Source organism: Hemiscyllium ocellatum, chromosome 7 (assembly GCF_020745735.1).
Source record: "Hemiscyllium ocellatum isolate sHemOce1 chromosome 7, sHemOce1.pat.X.cur, whole genome shotgun sequence".
Taxonomy (NCBI): domain Eukaryota; kingdom Metazoa; phylum Chordata; class Chondrichthyes; order Orectolobiformes; family Hemiscylliidae; genus Hemiscyllium; species Hemiscyllium ocellatum.
This window is the reverse complement of record NC_083407.1, coordinates 114,269,852-114,297,630: the sequence shown is the minus strand read 5'-3', so window position 1 is coordinate 114,297,630 and position 27,779 is coordinate 114,269,852. Positions and strand designations below refer to the sequence as shown.

Below are 27,779 nucleotides of genomic sequence, written 5' to 3'. Positions count from 1 at the left end.
CCAACTGAATGATGCGATCTGCGAGAAGCTGCAGCCAGTCACATTTCCCTGTAGACATTATCATGAGGGACACTAAACTGCTCCCTGATCTCCCACATCTAGCAGGAGGAGCACACCACTTCCCTGACTGCCATCTCTTAGCTCTCATTCTAAGAAAGATAGAAGAACCTTGCCTTTACCTTGCTCGCCTTCTTCATTAAAGCCCAGTATTCACCTGAGCCCGCACTTATAACCAACGAGCAGCACTAGCTGGTTACATAATCTAAATTACAGTGTTGGCCTGAAAAGTTCTCCTGTACACATTTCATGAAATCCAATCCATCTAAGTCCTTAACACTGTCTATCCCAGTTAATGTTGGGAAAATTGAAAATGTAATTACACTTTGGTTATTGTTTTGACACACCTCTGCAAATTGTGCACAAATCTGCTCCTCAATTTCTCACTGATTCTCTCGGGGCCTACAATAAGCACTTAGCAATGTGGCTGCCCCTTTTTATTCCTAAGCTTGACCAACAAAGATTCATTTGATGTCCCTTCCAAGATACCATCTCTCCTCACTGCTGTGACTGACTCCTTAACCTTTTTGTTGTGTTGCCATAGTCTTACCTGACCATAGGGGCTGCTTTCTCATAAGAGAGAGAAGTGACTGATGGTGATTTAACCTGAGGGCCACCAAACCTTAGTGTTGGGAAGATATTGAGAAGGAGAGTCCTTCATGGTAACCTCATGCTGGTATTGGGAATTGAACCCATGCTGTTGGCATCACACTGCTCTGTATTCCAATGATCTAGCCAGCTAAGCTAAACCGAATCACTCCTTCACTAATTATGCAATGAATCCTCCTCTTTTAACCCCTCCTCTGTCTTGCTTGAAGATATTGTCTCTTTCCTGGATTGTGATGATCACGCTTCTACATGTCAGTCATTAACAATGACTCATACATTTTACCTTTGATACTCCTGGCATTAAAGTAAAGCTCATCCGGCCTTGTCTTACTCCCTTGAAAATCAATGCACTGCCTCTGACTTGATTGTGTTACTAGGCGAATGTGAGGACTGCAGATGCTGGAGATTAGAGTCAAAATTAAAATGGTGCTGGAATGCACAGCAGGTCAGGCAGTATCTGAGGAGCAGGAAAATTGACATTTTGGGCAGGAGCCCTTCATCAGGAATTATTAACAATGACTCATATTAACAATGATTCCTGATGAAGGGCTCGTGCCCGAAATGACAATTTTCCTGCTTCTTGGATGCTGCCTGACTTGCTGTGCATTTCCAACACCACTCTAATCTTGATTGTGTTACTGTATGACTCTGTATCCTTATTCTTCAACAGTCTGTATCCCCTCCTGCTGCCGAATTAGTTTAAAGTGTTCATGAAGTCTGCTCATCAGATCCTTGTCGTGGGCAATTAAAAATTAGTGAGAAATGCTGGCCTAGTCCACATCCCATGAACAAATTTTAAAAGTTGTAACTTTTTTCATTGCACATAATGAAAGAAGTATGAAACTAAAACATAAAATGTTGAAACGTAGCAGATCAATCAGTATTTGTGGTGAGAGGAATAAGTTTCATGGGTATAGCATGCAGTTGGGAAAAAAAATAAAAGGAAGTATTCACAAAGTTATTTGCTGAAGAAAAGTGAATGGAGCTATGCTACGGACAATGAATGAATGGGTGTGAATTTAAATTATAAAAACTGAAAGGACTGTGGGGGCTGTAAATCAGAGACAAATACAGAAATTGCTGGAAAAGCTCAGTATGTTTGGCAGCATCTGTGGAGCGAAATCAGAGTTAATGTTTCAGGTTGAATGATCCTTCCTCAGATCTGATTATTCTGCTTTACCTCATATAAACCCAAGGCAGCAATGTATTGTTGGATGGAATGTTTTTCCTTGTAATCCTGTCTTTACTAAAGTAGGCTGAAATATATTCCCCCAAACCCTTTTTGTTAATTTCACTCTTTGAAATAAACCACACAGCAGAATTCTGAAGGATGGTAACAAAGGTCAGGTTTATTGGAACAAATTCAGAACTCTGGAAGATTGCACTTTGCTATCTTTTACATAAACAGACATGCAAGTTAGAAAGGAACAGAAGGAGAAAGGAAGAAAGTTGCAGTTTGAGTTTCTTAAAAAATCAAAACTGTTAATATTAGTTTGCAATACTTGGAATTCAGTGAGTCAGTGTTCAGTTGCGAATTTGTCAATTTGCTGATCTGTAGCAGTTCTTTTCCTAGAAACTGGGAAGTAGATGAATCACAATTGAAGGTGCAACAATAGTACTTATGCTTAGAACCACACTTGTTTTCCAGGCAATGTTTGGGTTTTTTATGGGGAAGAGACTTGTTCACAGCACCATTTCCCATTCACACCCACCTCCCCTGTTCACAGCTGCCTCCAATTATTCACACCCCCCCCCCCCTCAGCTGTCCCCCTCTTTCCCTTCCCTTCCCATTCCCACCTGCCTGCCCACTTTCACACCTGTCTCCCCTGCCGTTCACAGCATTCCTCGTCTTTCACAGCCTTCCTTCCTGTTTGTGAACACTGGCCCTCCTATTCTATACACTTCACAGCCTGCCTTTCATCGCTGTTCACATCCTGCTTCCTCTGTTCACAGTCCTCCCTACCCCCTGCAAAGAGACACAACCTAACAGCATCAATAACATCTGGAAAGAGACACAGTTAACATTTTGAGTCCAATATACCATCCTTCAGAACACCATAACATATTGGAGCAGAGTTTGGCTGTTCAGCCCATCGAGTTCACTCCGCCATTTGATCATGGCTGGTATGATTCTCAACCTCATTCTTCTGCCTTCTCCCATAGCCATTAACTAATTAAGAGCCTAACTATTTTTGTCTTCCATACATTCAATGACTGGGCCTCCACAGCCCTCTGCAGCGATAAGTTCCAGAGAGTCGCCACCCTCTGGCTAAAAAAAATCCTCCTCATCTCAGTTCTAAAGGATCATCCCTTCATCTTGAGGCTGTGTCCTAGGATCATTCTTGTCAACCCCTTCAGGATGCCTCCAGGACCAGCATAGTCTTCCTTAGATACAGGGCCCACAACTGCTCACAATGTTCCAAATACAGTCAGATCATGGACCTTATACAGCCTCAACAATACACCTCTGCTTTTGTTTTCTTGCCATCTTGAAACGAATGCCAACATTGCATTTGCCTTCCTAACCAACAAGTGAACCTGCATGCTAACTTCAAGAGAATTCTGATCTAGGACTTCCAAGTCTCCTTTGTGCTTCAGATTTCAGAAGCCTTTACTCTTTTAGAAAATAGTCCACGCTTCTAATCTTCCAACCAAAATCTATTACTTCGCACCTTCCCTCATTGTATTCCATCTGCCACTTTTGTCTACTTGCCTTGAATATCCAAGCCCTTCTGCAGCCTTCCTATATCCTCAACACTTCCTGTCCCCCACCTATCTTTGTGTCATCTATGAACTTAGCAAAAATACTCTCAGTTACTTTGTCCAGATCATTAATGTATATTGTGAATAGTGGTGGTCCCAACACTGACCCCTGCAAAACTCCATTAGTCATTGGTTGCCATTCTGAAAAAGGCCCCTTTATCTCCACTTTCTATCTTTTGTCAGTCTGCCAGTCTTCTAATCATGCGATTGCCTTGCCCCTAACACCAGGGTCTTTTATTTTGTTTGGCAATCTCCTATGTGGCACCAAGAAGGCCTTCTGGAAATCCAAATAGATTATGTCCACTGGCTCTTCCTAGTCTAATTTGCTTGTTACCTCAAAAAATTCTATCAGACTTGTAAAGTATGACCTCCCCTTGACGAAGCTTTTCTGACTCAGCTATATTTTATCGTGCATTTTCGAGTATGCTGCAATTTCTTTAATAATGGACTCTGAAATCTTACCAATGACCGAGGGTGGCTAAGCAGCCTATAATTTCCTGAATTCTGCCTCCTTCCCTTCTAAACAAAGATGTTATATTAGCCATTTTCTCGTACGCTAGGATCTCTGACTCTAGTGATTTCTGACAGATCATTAACAGTGCCTCCATAGTCTCCTCGGCTACCACCTTCAGAACTCTAGGGTGTAGTCCATCTGATCCAGGTTATTTATCCGCTTTCAGACTATTCAACATCCCCTTCGTGATGGCCACTGCACACAACTGTACCCCCGAGTGTCTTGAAGTTCAGCTATGTTACTGATGTCTTTCACTATGAAAACTGATGCACGGTACCTATTCAGTTCCTCTGCCATTTCTTTGTTTCCCATTACAACTTCTCCAGCCTCATTTTCCAGCAGTCCAATATTTAATCCTCCCTCTCCCTTACCTTTTAGATATCTAAAAATATTTTCAAATCTACTTTTATGTTACTGGCTAGTTTACTCCTGTATTTCATTATCTCCCCCCTCATTTTTTTTTTAATTATCCTCTGCTGTTTTTTAAAGACTTCCCAATCCTCTGGCTTCCCATATTCTTCGCCACATTATATGTTTTTTTTCTTTGCTTTTAAGCTGTCCCTGACTTCCCTTGTCACTGTGGTTGCCTCATCCTTCCCTTAATATGATGATGATTCTTTGGCATGAATATTTGCTGTGCCTCACAATTATCCTCAGAAATGTTTGCCATGCCCTATCTTCTTCCCTTTCAGCTGGCCAGCTCCTCCCTCATGTCTTTGTGGCTATCTTTATTCAATTGTACTACATCTGATTCCAGCTTCTTCCTCTTAAATTCAGGGTGAATTCTATCAAATTATGGTCACTGTCCCCGAGGAGTTTCTTCACCGTCAACTCTCAAATCAACTCTGTCTAATTCTGTTTTATATTCATTTGTGGGATGCACACATCACTAGTATTTATTGCCCATCCCTAGTTGCCCTTAAGAAGGTCATGGTGAGCTTCCTTCTTGAACTGCTGTGGTCAACCTGCTGTGGGTTGACCCACAATGCTGTGAAGGAGGGAATCCTGGGATCTTTACCCAGCGACAGTAAAGGAAAGGTGATATATTTTCAAGTCAGGATGGTGAGTGGCTTAAAGGAGAACTTGAAAATGGTGATGTTTCCATGCATCTGCTGCATTTGTCCTTCTAGATGGAAGTGTTTGTGGGTTTGGAAGGTCAGAGGACCTTCGGTGAACTTCTACAGTGCATCATGGAGATAGTACACACACTGGTGTTGGGAGTACATCTTGTGCCAGTCAAGCTATTTGCTTTGTATTGGATGGGGTCAAGTTTCTTGAGTGTTGTTGGGGCTGCACTCATCCAGGCAAGTGGGGAGTATTCCATCCTGACTTGTGCCATGTAGATCATGGTGGTTAGATTGTCACTTATTGCTGATGGCCATAGTCTGGTATTTGCGTGCCATGAATCTTTCTTGACACTTTTCTGCCCAAGCCCAGATCTTGTTGCATTTGAACATAAACTGCTTCAGTTTCTGAGGAGTTGTGAATGGTGCTGAACATTGTGCAATCATCAGCAAACATCTCCACTTCTGACCTTATGATGGCGGGAACGTCTTTGACGAAGCAGCTAAAGATGGTTGGGCCTAGGATACTATCCCGATGAACTCTGTAGAGATGTCCTAGAGCTCAGATGAGTGACCCCAAACAACACGACCATCTTCCTACGTGTCGGATATGATTCCAACTACCGGAGAGTTTGCCCCCGAGACCCATTGTTTCCAGTTTTACTCAGGCTCCTTGATGTCCCTCTCGGTCAAATGCAGCCTTGATGTCAAGGACTGTCACTCTCGCTTCACCTCTGGAATTCAGCTATTTTGTCCATATTTGAATCAAGGCTGTAACAAGATCAGGAACTGAGTAGCCCTGGCTGAACCCAAACCAGGCATCACTGAGCAGGGTATTGCAGAGCAAGTGCTCCCTGATTGCACTATTTTTGACACCTTCCATCATTTTACTAATGATCGACTGTAGACTGGCGGGGCAGTAATTGGCCGGTTGGGTTCCTGCTTTTTATGTGCAGGACATACCTGGGTAGTTTTTCACATTCAGTTTGATGCCAGTACCAGAATGGCTTGCCTAGGTGAGCAGCAAGTATTGGAGCACAAGCCTTCAGTACTGTTGCTGGAATGTTGTCAGGACCTGGAACATTTGCAGTATCTCGTGTCTCCAACTGTTTCTTGATATCACCTGGAATGAATTGATTTGGCTGAAGACTGGTATCTGTATTGCTAGGGACCACTGGAGGAGGCCGAGATAGATCATCCACTCGGCACTTACGGTGCAAAGATTGCTGCGAAAGCTTCAGCCTTTTCAATTGCACTGTTGTGCTGTGCTTTTCCATCGTTGGGGATGGGGATATTTGTGGAGCCTCTCCCTCCTCCAGTGAGTTGTTTAATTGTCCACCCACCATTCACAACTGGATGTGACAGGACTGCAGAGCTTAGATCTGATCCGTTGGTTTTGAGATCGCTTAGCTCTGTCGATCACTTGCTGCTTATGCTGTTTGGCATGCAAATGATCTTGTTTCATACCTTCACTAGGTTGACACTTTATTTTTGGGTATGCCAGCACTGCTCTTGATATGCCCTCCTGCACTCTCCATTGAACTAGGGTTAATCCCCAGGCTTGATGGTAAGGGTTGAGTGGAAGATATGCCAGGCCATGAGATTATAGATTATGCTGGAGTACAATTCTGCTATTGTTGATGGCCCACAGCACCTTATGGATGCCCAGTCTTGAGTTGCTAGATCTGTTTGAAGTCTGTCTATTTAGCATGGTGATGACCCCACACCACATGATGGAAGTTATTCTCAATGTGAAGGCAGGACTTCATCTCCATAAGGACTGTGTAATGGTCACTCTTAACGGTACAGTCATGGACAGATGCGTCTGCAGCTAGCAGATTGGTAAGGATGAGGTCAAGTATGTTTTTTTCCTCTAGTTCCCTCACCACTTACCACAGATCCAGTCTAGCAGTTATGTTCTTTAACACCTGACCAGCTCGATCAGTGATACTGCTGCCAAGCCACTCTTGGTGGTGGACATTGAAGGCATACGGAGTGTGTATTAGCTTTTATTGGTGGAGGGATTGAGTTTTGGAGCCACAAAGTCATGTTGCAGCTATACGAAACTCTGCAGCTGCACTTCGAGTATTGCGTACAGTTCTGATCACCACATTATAGGAACAGTGTGGAAACTTTAGAAAGGGTTCAGAGGCGATTTACTATGATGTTGCCTGGTAAGGAGAGAAAGTCTTATGAGGAAAGGCTGAGGGACTTGAGGCTGTTTTTGCCTGGTATGGAGGAAAAGTCTTAGGTGGAAAGGCTGAGAGAGAAGAAGGTTGAGAGGTGACTTAATTGAGACATATAAGATAATCAGAGGGTTAGATAGGGTGGATAGTGAGAGCCCTTTTCCTCAGATGATGATAGCTAGCACCAGGGGTTACAGCTTTAAAATGAGGGGTGATTGATATAGGACAGATGTCAGAGGTAGTTTCTTTACTCAGAGAGTAGTAGGGGAATGGAACACCCTGCCAGCAACAGTCATAGATTCACCAACTTTAACGGCATTTAAATGGTCATTGGATAAACATATGGGTGAAAATGGAATAGACTTCAGATTGGTTCCACAAGTCGGCGCAACATCAAGAGTCAAAGGGCCTGTACTGCACTGGAATGTTCTATGTATTCTATGTTCTAAATCCCCTTTCCAGACTATATATTGTGCTCTTGCCATCCTCAGTGCTTCCTCTAAGTGTTGTTCAACATGGAGGAGTACTGATTCGTCAGCTGAAGAAAGACAGTACGTGGTAATCTGCAGGAGGTTTCCTTACCTGTGTTTAACCTGAAACTCTGAGACTTCATGAGGTCTGGTGTCAACATTGAGGATTCCCAGGGTAACTCCCTCCTGACTGTATACCACAGCCACCACCTCTGCTAGATCTGTCCTGCTGGTGGTCCAGGACATATCCAGGGACGTGATGCTGGTGTTTGGAACATTGTACGGTATGATTCTGTAAGAATGACTATGTCAGGCTGTTGCTTGATTGATCTGTGAAGCAACTATCCCAATTTTGGCACTCACCCCCAAATGTTAGTAAGGAGAACATGGCAGAGTTGACGGGGCTGTTTCTCCCATTGTCTTTTCCAGTCCTAGGTAAATGGCCAGTGATCCATCTAGTTTCATTTCTTTGAGATTTTGTAACGATTGGTACAACTGAATGGTTTGCTAGGTCATTTCAGAGGGCAGTTGAGAGTCAACTGATTCGAACCTGGGTCCCGGAACATTATCTGAGTTGCTGGATTAATAGTCTAATGATAATACCATTAGACAATTGCCTCCTCCATCATTACACACCACATGCAAAATTGCCTGTTCCCAAGCGGGCATTACCACAATCTGCTCCAAAAACCAACTTGTGAACATTCCACAAATTCTTTTTCTTGAGATCTGCTATCAACCTGTTCAAGTCTCCCATGGTTATTCTAATAGTGCCGTTATTACCTCCTTAATACCCCACAACTCCCGTCATGGTCTTTTTTCCTTTGCTGTTCCTCAACTCTGCTAATAAAGGTTCTATGCCTTCTGAAATTTCATTTCTTATTAACAAAGCATCCCAACCCCCGCTGCCCATCTGCCTGTCTTTTTGATTGGATATGGATATTTAGTTCCCAGGCCTGATCCCCTTGCAGCCATGTCTCTGTGACACAATATATTATACCTGCGAATATCAATCTGTACTAGAAGCTTATTTACCTTGTTTCCTATACTGCATACACTTAAGTACAACACCTCAGTCCTGCATTGATTCCCCCTCTTCTTATAACTGCCTCCCCTTTCCTGCTGTGCCTTAAGTTAGATTCCTGACCCTTTCCCTACTCTGTGTCCTATTACTCATTCTGAAAAATTCAATTTCAGCTGAGCCTCCACCCCGGAATATAGAGAACATAGTTTCACCAAAAACCAAATTATGATTCCTCTTCGTTACCTCTAGTCATTATGGAAAACGATAACTTGCGATGACAGTACCTGAGCAAAATGAAACGCGAGAGAAAGGAGTGCTGCAGTGGCAAAATGTAGAAGGAGGCCATTCAGCTCATTGTGACCATGCTGATTCTCTGAAAGAGCTTTTAGTCAAATGCAACAGCCCTTCTCCAATCAGCCTAAGAAAATCTCTCCTTCTGGTGTGCAATTGTCTTTTGAAAACTACCATTGAATCTGCATCCACTATCCTTTCAAGCATTAATTGCAGATCATTAGTTTTCTTGAAATCTCCAATTGTTCTTTTTCAAATTATCTTCAAGCCAAAAAGATGGGAGATTATGAAAGTTGATTTTGTCTGAAATTAAGGTAAGAGAAAGTGACAAAATATCGTGCAGCTGATAATCAAAAGAATGAAGGGCTATGGGGATGGGGGTGGGGTTCAGGGTATGGAGAAGGCAATATAACACTGGCATTTCAACCTCACTGCACTGTAGTCTGAATACACATCATTTGATCAGAAGGCATGTGCTGACAGATTAGATTCCCTACAGTGTGGAAACAGGCCCTTCGGCCCAACAAGTCCACACCGACCCTCCGAAGAGTAACCCACCCAGAACCCATTTCCCTCTGAATGATGCACCTAACACTATGGGCAATTTAACATGGCCAATTCACCTGACCTGCACATCTTTGTGACTGTGGGAGGAAACCGGAGCACCCAGAGGAAACCCACACAGACACGGGGAGAATATGCAAACTCCACACAGACAGTTGCCCAAGGCTGGAATCGAACCTGGGACCCTGGAGCTGTGAGGCAGCAGTGCTAACCACTGAGCCCATATGCTGATAGGCATGTGTTTGGGCTGTGGATAATGCAAAGAAAAGAAATACTTGGAACTTGTGACTAAGCCTGGAAGTGTGCAGCAGGAGGTACGAGCACTGAAAACAGGATGATACTGAAATAATGGTCCTACCAGAAAGGTTCACAGGGAGGATGTGTGCATTGGTGAAAGCAAGTTGTAGATGACAGAAATTGCAAAAGACATTTTATCAAACGTGAAGTAAACAGGTCATTACTAATATGGATAATTATGTTGATGTACAGGTACAAGCAGGTCAGCTATGATGATCAGTCAGAAGTCTTACAGACCACCAGAAGTAATCCAAGTGCCAGAATGAAGGGACGACTAACGGTAAGGAATGTTTTTGATTATGACTTTACAGGATAGTGACACAATGTGCTAAACCTCTTGGAGAGAGAAATTCTTTCTCTTTTTGTTGTATCACGTGAAAGCATTTCCTGTTCACAGCTTTAAAACTCCAACTATCTGAACCTACCTTCAGGAGTGAAGTGCTGTTTTTAATTGGCCTGCAACGACTGCTTCTTACAAATTGTTCCTTTGTAATTGGTAAAATGTACTATTCTCTTGAACCCAACTTTCTTGAGTGTGTCTGCAGCATTTTGACTTTTGGGACAACTGCATGAGTAAATACATTTATTTATTTATTTATTCACTTGTGAGATGTGGGCGTTACCGGCTAGCTTATCATTCATTGTCCATCTCTAATTACCTGAAGAGGCAGTTAAGGGTTGACCACATTGCTGTGGGTCTGGAGTCACATATGGCCAGACCAGGTAAGGATGACAGGTTTCCTTCCCCAAAGAATGTCAGTGAACCAGATGAGTTTTTATTTTAAAAAAAAGCAATAATTGTATAGTCACCGTTAGGTTAGCTTTTAATCCCAGATTTTTATTGAATTCAAATTTAATCATCTGTCAGGGTGGGATTCAAACCCATTCCCCAAAACAATAACTTGGGTTCTGGATTGCTAGACCAGTGACATTATCTCTATACTGCCACCACCCTAAACTTGGAAAAGCTTCTGTTGCTTAAAGTGACAGACATTTAACTTGGGCAAAGTTTGGGGGTTGTTGAGAAACACAAACCTCTTTCTTTCCCGGTACACGAAACAGCACAAGGGTTTCAGTGCTCCTCTAACCTGTTTTAACAATTGTTTTCTTTAAATGCATGTAATAGCACCTATTATCCTGCCAATTTCACGTTTCTCTCCTCATGCTCCCTTTTGAAGCTATTGATCTTGTTCTAAAGGTGTCCTCTGTCCAAGCAGCCATTCCTAATGTATAAGCAAGGTCTGTCATGCCGTGGGGAATCATGATGACAGTCTGGAACTGTGGCTTATTTTATTTGCTCCTTTTTAACTGTGGTATTGACAGCAATTGTAACATTGAGCTGGTACTTGGGCTGAGACCAGGTCATGAAGGCACCTGCGACTTCCTGGTTTACCTACTACATTTACGAGTGATGCAGACAGTGTGGTGTCTCCATTCTTCATCTTCCTTTTCTCTCTTCAGGAGCAGCATATAGAGCGTGACCTATCAGATGAAGTAGCAGCGCGATTGTACCTGGATGAGGGAAATGCACCAGAATCTGTCAAAATGCCACCCTCTCAAAATGTGAAGGAAAATCTAAGCATCTTAAGTAAAGAACGAAGAGCAGATCTTCCCCAGTTCACTGAGGTACAGTCAAGCTACATAACTCAAAAGAACATGAAATAAGCAAGAAGAGGGACAGATGGAACAAATTTGGCTCAGAAGTGATCCAAGTTAGGGAAGAATAAAATAGCAAAATATGCAGTAACTGATAAAATTTGAACAGGGCAAAGAGATTCAGGGGTTCACATAAATGCTAAGGTTTCACAAAGCTGCACTTTGAAAAAAAGCATGTAGACAGATTTATAAATGAAAATTTATGAAGGAAGAAGTGACGTTAGATCAATACTTTGATTTGTTTGAATTTTCTGCTCATCTCTGGAAGCATTGAGGATGAAGGCTGGTGCCACATGCTGGTGAGACTAGGAATAGAGAAGGAGTGCAGATAAACACATAGCTGCAAGGCTGGTGGAGGAGGGGGGTGCTTCAGATATGTGAATCATTGGGATACCTTCTGGAGAAGGTGGTACAAGATGGACGGGTTGCACCTGGACTGGAAGGGCACCAGTATCCTGGGTGAGAGATTTGCTAGAGCTCTCTGGGATGGTTTAAACTAGATTGGCAGGGGGTGGGAACCTGAACTATGAATCAGATGATGAAGTAGGTAGTGAACAGCCAGATACTGTGTGTGGAGAGTCTGGGAGGCGGGATAGGCACTTGATAGGGCAAAGGTGCAGTGTGATGGGTTGAAGTAGCAGGAATAAGGGTGACAAACTCAGATCATGGATCAGGACTTGGAACTATGGTTTTGTGGCCATTAATGGTTTTGTGGCCATTAAGGAGACTTGGATATCACGGGGGCAGGAATGGTTGTTGGATGTACCACAGTTTAGATATTTCAAAAGGAATGGGGGGGGGAGGTAAAAGAGGTGGAGGGACTGGCATTACTGACCAGGGGTAGTATCACAGCTGCAGAAAGGGAGATCATCGAGAAGGGTAATCCACAGAGTCACTATGGGCAGATTTTGCTGAAGTAACAAGGTTAATGGAGAAAGTGAGGACTGCAGATGCTGGAGATCAGAGCTGAAAATGTGTTGCTGGAAAAGCGCAGCAGGTCAGGCAGCATCCAAGGAGCAGGAGAATTGACGTTTCGGGCATACGACGTTCCTGAAGAAGGGCTTATGCCCGAAATGTCAAATCTCCTGTTCCTTGGATGCTGCCTGACCTGCGCTTTTCCAGCAACACATTTTCAGCTTGAACAGGGTTAATGTCATGGGTGACTTTAACTTGCCTAACATTGATTGGAACCTCCTTAGTTCAAATAGTTTGGATCGAACAGTTTTTGTCAGGTGTGTCCAGGAAGGGTTCCTGATGCAATGTGCAGGTTGGTTGACTCGAGGGGAGGCTATATTGCATTTGGTGCTTGACAATGAACCACGCCAGGTGTCAGCTCTCTCGGTGAGAGAGCATTTTGGTGATAGTGAGCACAACTCCATGATCTTTACTATACTCATGGAGAGGGGTAGGAGCAGATGGTATGGGAAAGTATGTAATTGGGGGGGTGGGAGGGGGATTACAATGCTATTAGGCAGGAACTGGGGCACCAAAATTGGGAACAGATATTCTCAGGGAAATGCACAATAGAAATGTGGAGATTGTTTAGGAAGCACCTGTTGATAGTGCTGGACAGGTTTATCCCACTGAGACAAGGAAGGGATGGTGGGTTGAAAGAAACTTGGGTGACAGGATGTGGAACATCTAGTCAAGAGGAAGAAGGAAGCTTACTGAAGTTTGAGGCGGCAAGGATTAGACAGGACTTTAGAGGGTTAAAAGGTAGCCAGGAAGGAACTGAAGAATGGACTTAGAAGAGCTAGAAGGGGACATGAAAAGCTTCAACAGGTAGGATTAAGCAAGGCCCCAAGTTGTTCTACACTTAATGTGAGGACCAAGAGGATAGCCGAAGTGAGGGTAAGGCTGATCAGGGATAGAGGAAGGAACTTGTGCCTGGAGTTGGAGGAAGTAGGGAAGGACCTTAATGAAGACTTTGCTTCAGTGTTCATTACTGAGAGGGACCTTAATGTTTCTGAGGACACTGTGAAACAGGCTGATATGCTAGAATAGTTTGATATTAGGAAGGAGGATCTGCTGAAAATTTTGAAAGACATAGAATAGATAAATCCCCTGGGCCGGACGGATATACCCTGGGTTACTACAGGAAGCGAGGGAAGAGATTACTATGCCTTTGGCGATGATCTTTGCGTCCTCACTGTCCAGTGGAGAAGGACTAGATGATTGGAGGGTGGCAAATGTTATTCCCTTGTTCAAGAAAGGGAATAGGGGTGATCCTGGGAATTATAAACCAGTCAGTCTTACGTCAGTGGTGGGTAAAGTATTGAAGTGGATTCTGAGAGACAGGATTTATGATTATTTGGAAAGGCATAGCTTGATTAGAGATGGTTTTGTGAGGGGCAGGTCATGCCTCACAAAGCTTATTAAATTCTTTGAGGATATGACAAAACACATTGATGAAGATAGAGCAGTGAATGTGGTGTATGTGGATTTTAGGAAGACGTTTGATAGGGTTCCCATGGTAGGCTCATTCAGAAAGCAAGTGGGCATGGGATATAGGGAAATTTGGCTGTCTGGATACAGAATTGGCTGTCCCATAGAAGACAGAGGGTGGTAGTGGGTGGAAAGTGGAACTTGGCAACCAGTGGTGTTCCGCATGGATCTGTTCTGGGACCTCTGCTATTGGGATTTTTATAAATGACTTGAATGAATATGTGTAAGGTTGGATTACTAAGTTTGCCAATTACACCAAAGTTGGTGGATAGTGTGAAGGGCTGTTGTAGGTTGCAACAGGACATTGACAGGATACAGAGCTGGGCTGAGAATTGGCACATGGAGTTCAACCTGGAAAAGTGTGAAGTCATCCACTTTGGAAGGTCAAATTTGAATGCAGGAAGTCACGTTAAAGGCAGGATTCTCGGCAGTGTGGAGGAACAGAGGGATCTTGGGATACATGTCCATAGATCCCTAAAGTTGCCACCCAAATTGATAGGTGGTTAAAAAAGCATATGGTGTGTTGGCGCTCATTGACAAGGAAATTGAGTTTAAGAGTCGTGAGGTTATGCTCTATAAAGAAGGGCTCTGGCCCGAAACGTCGAATTTCCTGTTCCTTGGATGCTGCCTAACCTGCTGTGCTTTAACCAACAACACATTTTCAGCTGTGCTCTATAAAGCCCTGGTTAGACCACACTTGGAATATTGTATTCAGCCCTGGTAACGTCTTTATAGGAAAGATGTGAAAGCTTTAGAGAGAGTGCAGAGGAGATTTACGAGGATGCTGCCTGGACTGGGAAGGCATGTTGAATGAAGAAAGGTTGAGGGAGCTAAGGCTTTTCTCATTAAAGCGAAGAAGGATTAGAGATGCCTTGATAGATGTACAAGATATTGAGAGGCATAGGTAGAGTGGATAGCGAGAGACTTGTTCCCAGGGCAGAAATGTGTATCACAGGGATCCTAATTTTAAAGTAATTGGAGGAAGGTTTAGGAGGGATGTCAGAGGTAGGTTCCTTACACAGAGAGTGGTGGGTGCATGGAATGTACTACCAGCTGTGGTAGTAGAATCAGATACATTAGGGACATTTAAGTGACTCTTGGATTGCACATGGAAGATAGGACAATGAAGGGTATGTAGGTGAGTTTGATCCGAGAGTAGGATAAAAGGCCAGCACAACGTTGAGTCTGTACTGTGCTGTACTTTTCCAAGTTCATTCAGTAAGGAGGCTGCAATCATGGAGAAGAAACAAAAAACAAGCACTAAAATGATAAGTGATTTGAATTAGAAATAAGTAAAACTGTATGCCCCTTTTCATTAAAACAAGCCAGATTCAGACAAGTTATAATACAATAGGGGTTTTGAAAAGTTAAACCGGAAAAAATTATAATAATTATTCATGTCCTGTTGAGGTAGAGTTTTGCCCCTGTATGTATTATATGACCTTTAAAGTGATGTGCAAACAAAGCAGGTGTGTTGTGAGATGGTTTTTTTTCAAAGATCAACAAGTTAAGGTATAGAATGCACCACCTGGGAATTTGGAGGAGGCAGGTTCAATTGAGGCAGTGGATGACTATTTGGATTGAAATGGTGTGTAGGGTTATGGGGAAAAGGGAGGAGATTAGCGTTGGGTGAGGGCACGATGGGCCAAATGGCATTCTTCTTCGCTATAACAATTCTGTGGTTCTGTGGGAGCTATATTCTCTCCAATCCTGCCAGTCTCCTTATGCCTGCTGCACCCTCCCATTAGCCTTGTTATAACACTTGCTTATGTTTGCATGTATGTTCTTCACAGCTGCTGAGGGACTTGCTGTTTACTTGTAGCAGTTGCAGTGTTTAATTCTTTTTTGTTCCCTTGATAACTTATGATCTTCCATTGCAGAGAATGGTAGAGGAGGTAAGAAAGGCGCTTGACCCTGGAGAACCTGATGAAGTACTTAGCACTGGGTTTAAACTGAGGATAACACGAAGGGACATTGGCACTTTACGGAATTACAGCTGGCTAAATGATGAGGTACAGTTGCCTTTTACGTGTTTTATTTTCATATATTTTCTGCTCTTATTGATCTTCCCCACCCCACCATTTTTCTCCCATCTCCCAGCAGTTCCTAATCTTGCAAGTGTAAACTCTCCCCTGCCTTCTGGTCCCTTGCACAAGAGGCTGTTCATTATTATTGTCCAAATGGTATACTGCCAGCAGACTGCCCTGTTTGCCTAGTCTTGGTGACTTGTATTGTCACTTAGACTGGATTCCTGGACTACAAGAACCTGTTTCTCTTGCGATTTTTCATAGATTCCTCTTGACTCAGCACATGCTTTCACTGTTCACTCATAAGATGCTGTTCATTGGCAATTTTCAATACTATTTTTGGTGGAGTGTTCCCACTTTTAATAGGAGCAAAGGCAAAGAGGACATAGATTTAAAATGCAAAAGCAGCAACAGTAAAGTGAGGAAAACCCTTTTCACTCGGGAAGTAGCTACTGTATTAAATAGCTCCATGGGGTCTGGTATCTTGTCACCAAGTGGGGTGGCACGGTGGCACAGCGGTTAGCACTGCTGCCTCACAGCGCCTGAGACCCGGGTTCAATTCCCGACTGTGTGGAGTTTGCACGTTCTCCCCGTGTCTGCGTGGGTTTCCTCCGGGTGTTCCGGTTTCCTCCCACAGTCCAAAGATGTGCGGGTTAGGTGAATTGGCCAAGCTAAATTGCCCGTAGTGTTAGGTAGGGGGTAAATGTAGGGGTATGGGTGGGTTGCGCTTCGGCGGGTCGGTGTGGACTTGTTGGGCCGAAGGGCCTGTTTCCACACTGTAAGTAATCAAGTCACCTTATAATTTGCATGTGCACAGTACGTGGACTCTGACCAGCTGAGAATGAGGAGAATCCCTGAATCTCCTGCGTATATCTGTCAGCTAGGACTCCCTGATCGGGGCTGTTAACTTGGAACCAGAGAGCTTATACTCATTCCAATCGCTATATTCCACCCCCCACCCCCACCACCACCACCACCACCACCACCACCACCACCCCCCCCCCCCAAATAAGCTCCAGGGATGTAGACCTATTCTTTTCCTTGGTGCTTCTCCTGGGTCGTTTTTGGCCTGGGTCTGGTTCCTCCAGTCTTGTTTGAGAGATAATAGCTTTTATGTGATCCACGTGTCTGTTCAGGACCACCTCAGCTACCCAAATTTTGAGTGTGGTGGGATATGACCTTGCATCGACCTTACCTTGTACCCATCCAGGGCCATTACTGTGGTTGACACCAAACTTCATCTCTCGAAGTAAACCGTCTCTCTCACTTAGAGGAGTCTTGTGTCCAATTTTGCCGTCCATGATTTTTGTCCTTGTTGTCTCCCTTAGCACTGCCCCATCAACACAACTATGTCGGCATCCAATCTTGCCAATATCTTCATTTTGGAAACCCCTGGCTTACCCTGGTGGAGTTCATTCAGTCAGTATCTGGTGGCAGTCTTTAGTTGGGACAATCACACTTGCTCCTCATAAAAACATGCCACCTCTACGGTGATCTGTTCTCTCCAGATCCAGAAAGGTTTCACTCCTAGTTGTGATGGCCCTTTTATCTCCCCCATTCCCCCACCCACCCCATCACCACCAGCCATTTTAGTTTTGCCAGGATGTGATCTTTGTGTCCACAGTCAGTCTTGTCAGTTGTGACCAGAAGGGTGTTCAGAAAGTTTAAAATCAGGACAGACTCTTGCAGGGGACACACCAGTGCCAGTGGCCTCCTGGACAGCGTTCTAACTTGTAATTTTACACACTGAGAATAAGGTCCCATTGCTGAATTCGGCCAGAAGCTATGGGCAGCATGGGTTTGTCATCTTTAAGTAGCTCCACTAGGGATTTGTGGTCCATTACAATTACAAATTTATATCCATAAAGGTATTGGTGGAATTTTCTCACACCAAAGATGACTGCCAAACCTACCTTCTCTATCTGAATGTATTTGTGTTCAGCATCAGCCAAAGTCCGGGCAGCATATGCTTTTGGATGTTCCTCTTGGTCCAGGTCCTAAGTTCTTCCCATTGGTCTTCCCTTTTATTAGCACATCATCTTGATGAATGAAAACCTGGGGTAGACCTTATGACATGTTCTCCATCTGCTGGGAAAGGACGCAGGCTGGTGCTACCCCAAATGGCAGTTTTTTATTTTGATACAGACTCTATATTGGCATATTTCTGGGACTTTTCATCTGATCACAATTGGAGGTACGCATGGCTCATGTCTAGCTTTGTGGAAAACTGCCCACCTGCCAGTTTTGCGTACAAGTCCTCTATGCGAGGGATTGGGTCTTTATCTCGCTGCGGCAAGCTATTTACCATTTGCTTAAAATCCCACAAAGGTGAACCAACCCAGCAGGTTTCAATGTTGGTACAACTTCACTTAGACAGGCATTTTCAAATTGAAAAATGTTGAGCCAATCACAGTGGGCGGCACGGTGACTCAGTGGTTAGCACTGCTGCCTCACAGCGCCAGAGACCCGGGTTCAATTCCCGCCTCAGGCGACTGACTGTGTGGAGTTTGCACGTTCTCCCCATGTCTGCGTGGGTTTCCTCCGGGTGCTCCGGTTTCCTCCCACAGTACAAAGATGGGCAGGTTAGGTGAATTGGCCATGCTAAGTTGCTGTAGTGTTAGGTGAAGGGGTAAATGTAGGGGTGGGTTGCACTTCGGTGGGTCGGTGTGGACTTGTTGGGCCGAAGGGCTTGTTTCCACACGATAAGTAATCTAATCTATCTAAAACAGTATTCATCATCCAAAATCAAGGAGAATCTTTCTCAACCAATTCTGCCCGAGCATGTTACTACAAATCAGTGGTATCTGCACCAACTGCTTCTTGTAGGTTCTCAGTCAGGCCAAGCTCTTATGCAAACTTAAAGGTTAGAGTCTAGACAGAATCTTGTGAAAGACCGATTCTTATATCATTGACGCAGCTGCACTGGTTTCACCTCCAATAGAACCGGGTGATCGTTTAACCAAACATATATTTTTATTGGTTCTGATTTGGATGTTGCTAAGTAAGTTACCTGTTCCAAACCACATGTAGGTGGACTTTACAGGGTGTGCACTCTCCTGGATCCCTGCCTAAGATAGATCTCTTACTCAAATCAAGCCTAGTATGACTCCTTTGCTGTCTGTGGTCTGCATTTCGGCAGCAACTACAGTGGATTGCCAGCCCAGATCCTGAAGAACATCTTAGCCATTTGGCCAAGGCTTTGTTTTGGGGTTTTGCTGTGCACTGACCTAGGGTCCCTCTGCTCAGGATATGTTCTGGATGAAGCTGTGCAATTGCTGATGCTCAAGTGGTGGTCATGAGATAGTTGTTATAAGTTTAAGTTCCCCATAAGTCCACACCGACCCACGAAGCGCAACCCACCCATACCCCTACATTTGCCCCTTACCTAATACTACGGGCAATTTACCATGGCCAATTCACCTGACCTGCCCATCTTTGGACTGTGGGAGGAAACCGGAGCACCCGGAGGAAACTCACGCAGACACGGGGAGAATGTGCAAACTCCACACAGTCAGTCACCTGAGGCGGGAATTGAACCCGGGTCTCTGGCGCTGTGAGGCAGCAGTGCTAACCACTGTGCTGCCCACTGGATTCCACTTTTCTGCCTTTTCCCTGTAACCTTTCATTCCTTTACTATTTAAAATCTGCCTATCTCTCTTGAATATCCTTATTGAGGGCCTCAGCAGTCCTCTGTGGTAAAGAATTCCACAGGTTCACTAACCTCAGAAGAAATTTCTTCTTTTCTCTGATTTAAATGGGTGACCCCTTACTCTGAGATATGCCCTCTGGTCCTAGACTTTCCTGGAAACAACCTGTCCATATCTGCCCTCTCAAGCCCTTGGTTGAATAAGATCTCCTCTCATGTTTCTAAACTCCAGCTAATGCAAAGCCAAAATACTCAACCTCCTCTTATACTCAGGATCAACCTGGTGAACCTTGTCTGGAATGCCTCCAATGCCTGTATATCTTTGCTCAGATAAGGGGGCCAGAACTGTTCACAGTATTCTATGTGTGGTCTACCTAGTGCCTTGTATAGTTTTAGCATGACCTTCTTGTTTTGTAACTCCAATTTCCTTGGAAATTAAGGCTAAAGTTGCATTTGCTATCCCTCGTACCCACTGAACTTGGATGCTAGCATTTTGTCATTTATGCACAAAGACTCGCAATCCTTCTGTGTTGCAAATTTCTGTAAACGTCCTCCATGTAAATAATTTTCAGTTTCTCAATTCTACCCACGCTACTACACAACCTCACGTTTTCCCATGGTATATTCCATCTGCCAAGTTTTGTCACTAATTTAACTTGCCTATATCCCTATGTAGACTTTTCCTGTCATCCCTGCCACTTGCCTTCACAGAAGACTTTAGAGTCATCTGTAAACTTGGTTGTTTATTCTTCATATAACTTCTCTCGACCAAGGCATTAAGATATGTTGCAAAGTAATTGTGGCCCAAGTATTATCCCTATGACACTAGCTACAGGTTTCCATCTTTAAAATGTCCTCTTTATCCCAAGTCTTTGTCTTCTGTTAGATTGCCAGCCTTGCAAATATGCTACCTCCCAACACCATGAATTCTTAAGTAGCCTAATGTACATTACCCTATTAGCCTTTTGGAAAGCTAAGTACATTACATATAAAGGTATCCATTTACCCATCCTCCTTTGTACCTCGTTGAAGGATTCTAATAAATTTATGAGGCATGATTACCCTTCCATGAAGCCATGCTGACTGTGCTTGATCATGTTTTGTATTTCTAAATGCTATGCTATTACATCCTTTATAACTGGCTCTGACATATTCCCAAAAACAAACAGTAAGCTAACAGGTCTCTAGTTATTTGTTTTTTGACTTTTCTTGTTTTTTATAACAAGGAAGTTTTAAAGCTTTCAATCATACAGGACTTTTCCAGAATCTGTGTATTTCTGGAAGCTTACTGCCAGTGCCTCCTTCATCTTTGTCGCTACTTACTTTAATATCCAAGGTTGCATTCTATCAAGCCAGGCAACTTCTGCGGTTTTAGCCACAATAGTTTCTCTTGTACTTTTTGTCCAGTGGTAGTTAATGTATTCTTCCACTTTAGTCGTTTGATTATTGAGTATTTTTGGAATGCTGTTAGTGTCTTCTACCATGAATACTGATGCAAGGTATTTATTCAACTCCACTGCCATTTCCCCATGCCTCATTCTCAAAGGGATCTTATTTATTATGGCCTCTTTCTTCCTTTTTATATATGTAAAGAGTCTCTTACAGACCATCATGCACATTTACCTTCATAGTTTATTTTCTTTTTATCATTGTTTTTGGGTCATCTTTTGTTGGTTTTTAAAACTACCCTAGTTTTCCTGTCATCCCTGCCACTTGCCTTCACAGAAGACTTTAGAGTCATCTGTAAACTTGGTTGTTTATTCTTCATCTAACTTCTCTCAACCAAGGCATCAAGATATGTTGCAAAGTAATTGTGGCCCAAGTATTATCCCTATGACACTGGCTACAGGTTTCCATCTTTAAAATGTCTGTGGGAGAGAATTCCACAGGTTCATAACTCTGAGTGAAGAATTCTTCCTCATCTCAGTAATAGAGTCATAGAGATGTACAGCATGGAAACAGACCCTTCGGTCCAACCCGTCCATGCCGACCAGATATTCCTACCCAATCTAGTCCCACCTGCCAGCACCCGGCCCATATCCCTCCAAACCCTTCCTATTCATATACCCATCCAAATGCCTCTTAAATGTTGCAATTGTACCTGCCTCCACCACTTCCTCTGGCAGCCCATTCCATACCCGTACCACCCTCTGCATGAAAAAGTTGCCCCTTAGGTCTCTTTTATATCTTTCCCCTCTCACCCTAAACCTCTAGTTCTGGACTCCCCGACCCTACGGAAAATACTTTGTCTATTTATCCTATCCATGCCCCTCATAATTTGTAAGCCTCTATAAGGTCACCCCTCAGCCTCCGACACTCCAGGGAAAACAGCCCCAGCCTATTCAGCCTCTCCCTGTAGCTCAGATCCTCCAACCCTTGCAACATCCTTGTAAATCTTTTCTGAACCCTTTCAAGTTTCACATCTTTCCGATAGGAAGGAGACCAGAATTGCACGCAATATTCCAACAGTGGCCTAACCAATGTCCTGTACAGCCGCAACATGACCTCCCAACTCCTGTACTCAATACTCTGACCAATAAAGGAAGGCATACCAAACGCCTTCTTCATTATCCTATCTACTTGCGACTCCACTTTCAGTGAGCTGTGAACCTGCACTCCAAGGTCTCTTTGTTCAGCAACACTCCCTAGGACCTTACCATTAAGTGTATAAGTCCTGCTAAGATTTGCTTTCCCAAAATGCAGCACCTCGCATTTATCTGAATTAAACTCCATCTGCCACTTCTCAGCCCATTGGCCTATCTGATCAAGATCCCGTTGTAATCTGAGGTAACCTTCTTCGCTTTCCACTACACCTCCAATTTTGGTGTCATCTGCAAACTTGCTTACTATACCTCTTATGCTCACATCCAAATAAATTTGTATAAATGATGAAAAGTAGAGGACCCAGCACTGATCCTTGTGGCATTCCTCTGCTCACAGACCTCCAGTCTGAAAAACAATCTTCTACCACCACCCCATGTCTTCTACCTTTGAGCTAAAACTTGTAGAATCTCTTTGGATTATCCATTCTAGACCCTAACCTTCATGATAGTACATCCCCATTCCTAATCACCGCTGCAGCAAAAGTAGTTTTCTTCATTTTTCCATCCCTTCTTTTGCTAATTACAATATGTCCTCTGGTTGGCAGTCTTTTTATCAACACGAACAGTTGCAACTGTTCAGGTCTGTCCAGACTGCTCGATATTTTGAACACCTTTACCAAGTCTCCTTCACACCTTCTCTTTTCTGAAGAAAACAATCCCAGTTTCTCCAATCTCTAATAGGGGACGGCAAGGTGGTTCAGTGGTTAACACTGCTGCCCTCCAGCGCCAGTGACCCGGGTTCAATTCCATCTTGGGCAACTGTCCTTATGCAGTTTGCACGTTCATTCTGTCTGTGGGTTTCCGCTGGGAGCTCTGGTTTCCTCCCACGCTCCAAAACTGTAGCCATGCTGAATTGCCCATAGTGTCCAGGGATGTGCAGACGAAGTGGGTTAGCCGTGGAAAATGCAAGGTTACCGGGGTGGTGTGGGGTCTGAGTGGGATGTCCTTTGGAGGGTCAGTGTGAACTGAATGGGTGTAATGGCCAGCTTCCACACTGTAGGGATTCTATGATGAACTCATCTATAATTGAATATTCTCACTCTCGAGCCATTCCTGTGAATCCTTTTTGCCTTTTCTACAATACTACAGAACTGGACACAGTACTCCAGTTGAGACCAAACCAGCATTTTATACTACAGTAGTTCATTATAACTTTGTTATTTGTGTACTCTAGCCCTTATTTATAAAGTCTAAGATTGTTTATGTTTTCTTAAGCACACTTTTGATCTGTCCTTTTCCCTTCAATAATTTGTGCATACATAAATGCAAGTTCCTCGCTTCATACTGAAATGAAACATTTTATAGTTCTATGTATTAAATTTCATCTGATCTGTCTGTCTGTCTGTCTATCTGACTTATCTATCTATCTATATGTTTATCCTGTCTACCCTTTCCCCCTTTCTTGTAGGTGCTGACACTTGCTGTAGTATAGTTCCAGAACACAGATATTCTGAGGTAATTTATTCCAAAATGCATCAGCACAGGCAGTAGATTGTCAGCAGACTGGTCAGCCAGGAGAACATTACAGCTGATGTTGATCATGTGCTGTTCTTACCCTTATACAGCTGCCTGCAGCTCTTCTGTTGTATCTAGCCCACGGTTCAAGGATTGTCAGCCATATTTGCTGAGAGAATGAATTCTCCTCTATTCTCCCTTGGCCAGTAGAAAAGGAGCAAGGGCAGAAATAAAGGGGAGCAAACTATGTTGGACTTTTAAATTGTGTACATATCGGAGAGAACTCAGCCTTTTAATGGTTTTCTGCTGATATTTTGCAGATTATTAACTTCTACATGTGTCTACTTATGGAAAGGAGTAAAGATGCCTCTTTGCCCAAAGTTTACGCATTTAGTACTTTCTTCTATCTGAAATTGCATACTGGAGGTTACCAAACAGTAAAGCAATGGACAAAGGGTATCGATTTATTTGAAAAGGACCTTATACTGGTACCAGTCCATTTAGGTGTACACTGGTGTTTGACGGTAAGCAAGCATTTCCTTTGTTCACATCGTATCCTGTGTTTCTTGTGCTGTTATTCTGGGTCCCATTCATTAATATTAGCATTTTGTTGTATGTTAATTTACCTGAGAGTCATTGAAACTTGGTCCAATCGATATTGGGTAAAAAGCTATAACAGACTATTACTAAATTTGCACATCTTGTCCAGAACAACAATTAAAGTGTGAGAGTTGACTTCAACTCAGAGAAGAGACAGCCAAATTTGATGATCACTGATAGTAATGCAGGAGTCTATGCTGAAAGGAGCTAATGTGTGAATATTTAGTGGAGACAAAATGATTTCTTTGCATAAGTTGAATAGCTGAGGCTCAAATACAGCTATTCCCTGGGTTGTGAACAGATTCCATTCGGGAGTCAGTTTGTATGCAAGTTGAAACACAATGCAAGACAATATAAAATAACCTTTGGCTAGTACAGGAAAGGTTCATATCTCATTGGGTCATTAAAATTGCACACCCCTGTATGGGATTCCATTTGTAAGTGTGAGTGTTCATAAGTCAGATGTTCATAAATCGGGGACCCCCTGATTGAAATCAGAGCAAGAGGGAACAGTAACCTAAATCATCAGGGAATAAAAATAATTCTAAAATAGAAATGTGAAAGGATTCTTAAACAGAACAAATATTAAAAATTAATTAAATTTCCTATATAACAATGTACAGCCGTCGGAAAGAACAAGAATAGATAAAGGGATTAAATATGGAATCTTAGGCAATGGTGATCACAAGATAATAAGGTTGAAGATGAAGGATCATAGAGATCTACAACACAGAAAAAGCAAATGGGATGAGATTAATTTAGGATATCTGATCAGCATGGATGAGTTGGACTGAAGGGTCTGTTTCCGTGCTGTACATCTCTATGACTCTATGGCCTTTGTCCCATTGCGTCCACACTGGTCAAAAACAATCCTCTAACTATTCTGACCCCATTTTCTAGTACTTGGCTCATCATATTCTTTGCCTTGGCTTCATAAGTGCAGATCTAAATACTACTTCAATGTTGTAAGGATTTCTACCTCGACCACCTGCATAAGCAGTGAGTTCTAAATTCCCACCATCCTCTGAGTTAAGGTTTCCTTCACATCTCAAAACCTCCTCTCCCTGACCTTAAACTCTATCAAGGGGAAATGTCTCTTCCTGTGTCTATCCTTTCTGTGCTCCTCATAATTTTATACATCTCAGTCATGCCCGCTCTCAGTCTTCTCAGCTCCAAGGAAAACAACCACAGTCTGTCCAATCTCTCTTCATAACTATAGGTCTCTGGCCTAGGCAAAGTCCTGGTAAATCTCCTCTGCACTCTTTCCAATGCTATCATATCCTTGCTGTAGTGTGGATTCCAGAGCTGCACACAATACTCTTGTTGTCGCCTAATCAATATTTTATATAGTTTCAAGCATTATGTCCCTGCTCTTAAACTCTACCATTTTCCATGTATTCCTTGTCCTGCACAAGTGTATCATCTCTCATTTGTCTGGATTGGAAGTACATTTGCCACTGATCAGTTCATCTAACCAGCTCATCTATATCTTTCTATTATCTAAAGCTATCCTCCTTACCACTCCACTAATTTATTGTATCATCTGCAAACTTCATTCCATCATTCAAATCCAATTTTTTTTTATATAAACCACAAGCAGCAAGAACCCCAATACTGACCACTGTGGGGCCCCACTGGACACAGACTTCGAGTTGGAAAAAATACCCCTCAGCCATCAACCTATATTTCCTTCCAAAAGTGTTGTTGCAATTTGCCAAATTTCCTTGGATCCCATGGACTGTTGTTACCTTTGCTATCAGTCTCCCATGCGGGACCTTATCAAAAGCTGAAGTCCAAATAGACTACGGCAAAAATATAATACCTCATCTATAAACCTGGTCACCTCTTTGAAAAATTCTATCAAGCTGGTGAGATCTGACCTCTCCTTAACAAAAATATACTGACTGTTGTTGCTTAATCCCTGCCTCTCCAAGTGTAGATTAATTCTGTTCCTCAGAGTTGCTTCCAATAGTTTCCTACTATCAAGGTTAGATTGACCGGTCTGGAGTTTCCTGGATTATTCTTGAATAATTGTACTATATTGGCTGCCTTCCAGTGCTCTGGAGTTTGTCCTATTGCCAGGGAAGAATTGAAGATGTTTGCAAGTGCCCCTGCTATTTCATCCCTTGTCTCACTGAACTACCAGGATATATTTCATCCAACTGTGGAATTTATCAAATTTCTGAGATACCATACCAAACCTCTCTTCTGAGTTAATTTCTTGAATTTTTTTCTTCCTAATTTCCAGACCCATTTTGTCTCTCTCATTAGTGAACAGTGACTCAAATATTCATTTAGGACACTATCCTGGCTCCATACACATATGACTGTTGTGGTTCGTAATGGGCTCTACTCTTTCTTTTGCTATCCTTTTACTGTTAATGTACCTGGAAAACAACTTAGGATTTCCTTTTTATCTGCCAGTTTCCTTACATGTCCCCTTTTCACTCTTCTAATCTCCTTTTTAAATTCCCTCTTTCACATTCCATCCTCCTCTGGGGCTTCTGCTGTTTTGAGCTCTCAGTGTTTGCTATAAGGCTCCCCTTTTCTCTTAATCCATTGCTGTATATCCCTCAATACCCAGGGTTCACAGAATTTGATAGTCCCACCACTCTGGCCAAGTCATATCTGATCTCATTCAAGTTAGCCATCTCCCAGTTTAGGACTTTGATTTCAGGCCCATCCTGTCCATTTTCATAACAATCTTCCATTTAATTGAGGCGTAATCACTGTCTACAAAATGCTCCCCCATTGATAATTCAACCATTTGCCCAGTCTTGGTATCTAAATGATTGAGAAGGATTTCAGTAAGTCAAGAGCCAAAGTGATAAATTATAGAAAAATTGATGCTTTTGGGGTTTAGAATGGAATTTGGGGAAAATAAACGAGAAATTTTACTGATGGACAAAGAACAAGAATGAGGAACATTTAAACCTGCGCTCAATAGAGCAAGGAAAAATACAACTCACAAGAAGGCCAGAACAAACTAGCCAGTGATGGACACCAGCTTAGCTAAATAAAGGAACAATGACAAAATTGAAACTAAAGAAAATGTCTGCAGTCAGAATGTAGACAAAACAAAAGGATAACTTTTTGAAGAGATAAGGAGAAACTTCTTTCGCCAGAGAATGGTGAATCTGTGGACTTCATTGCCACAGAAGGCTGTGGAGGCCAGGTCATTTAGTATGTTTAAACAGAGATAGTTAAGTTCTGAATTGCCAAGGGGATCCAAGGTTACAGGGAGAAAGTGTGAAAATGGGGTTGAAAAATCTACCGGCCATGATTGAGTGGCGAAGGAGACTTGAATGGCTTAATTTCTGCTCCTGTGTCTTCAAGTCTGATTACAAAAGAGAACACAAAGAAGTCAATAAACAATTAAGAAGGGAAGGATCAATCACAAAATTAAAACTGCCTGCAATGTAAAAAGAAATGGTAAAGTATAGATAGAAAACTGGCCACAAAGTAGAGTCCCTCTGTTCCCCAAGTGCACTCTTCATTCTCTCATGTT

General features: G+C 42.9%; 1 protein-coding gene across 1 annotated transcript in view; it reads left to right on the top strand.

The window, feature by feature from the left end:
- senp2 (SUMO specific peptidase 2) overlaps window positions 1–27,779 on the top strand; it is a 138,626-nt gene that overhangs the window by 91,186 nt on the left and 19,661 nt on the right. Inside the window, exons 10-13 of the mRNA XM_060827688.1 lie at window positions 10,032–10,119; window positions 11,301–11,465; window positions 15,821–15,952; window positions 23,992–24,195. Coding sequence (XP_060683671.1) covers window positions 10,032–10,119; window positions 11,301–11,465; window positions 15,821–15,952; window positions 23,992–24,195 — 589 coding nt within the window. The remainder of the gene's footprint in view (window positions 1–10,031; window positions 10,120–11,300; window positions 11,466–15,820; window positions 15,953–23,991; window positions 24,196–27,779) is intronic.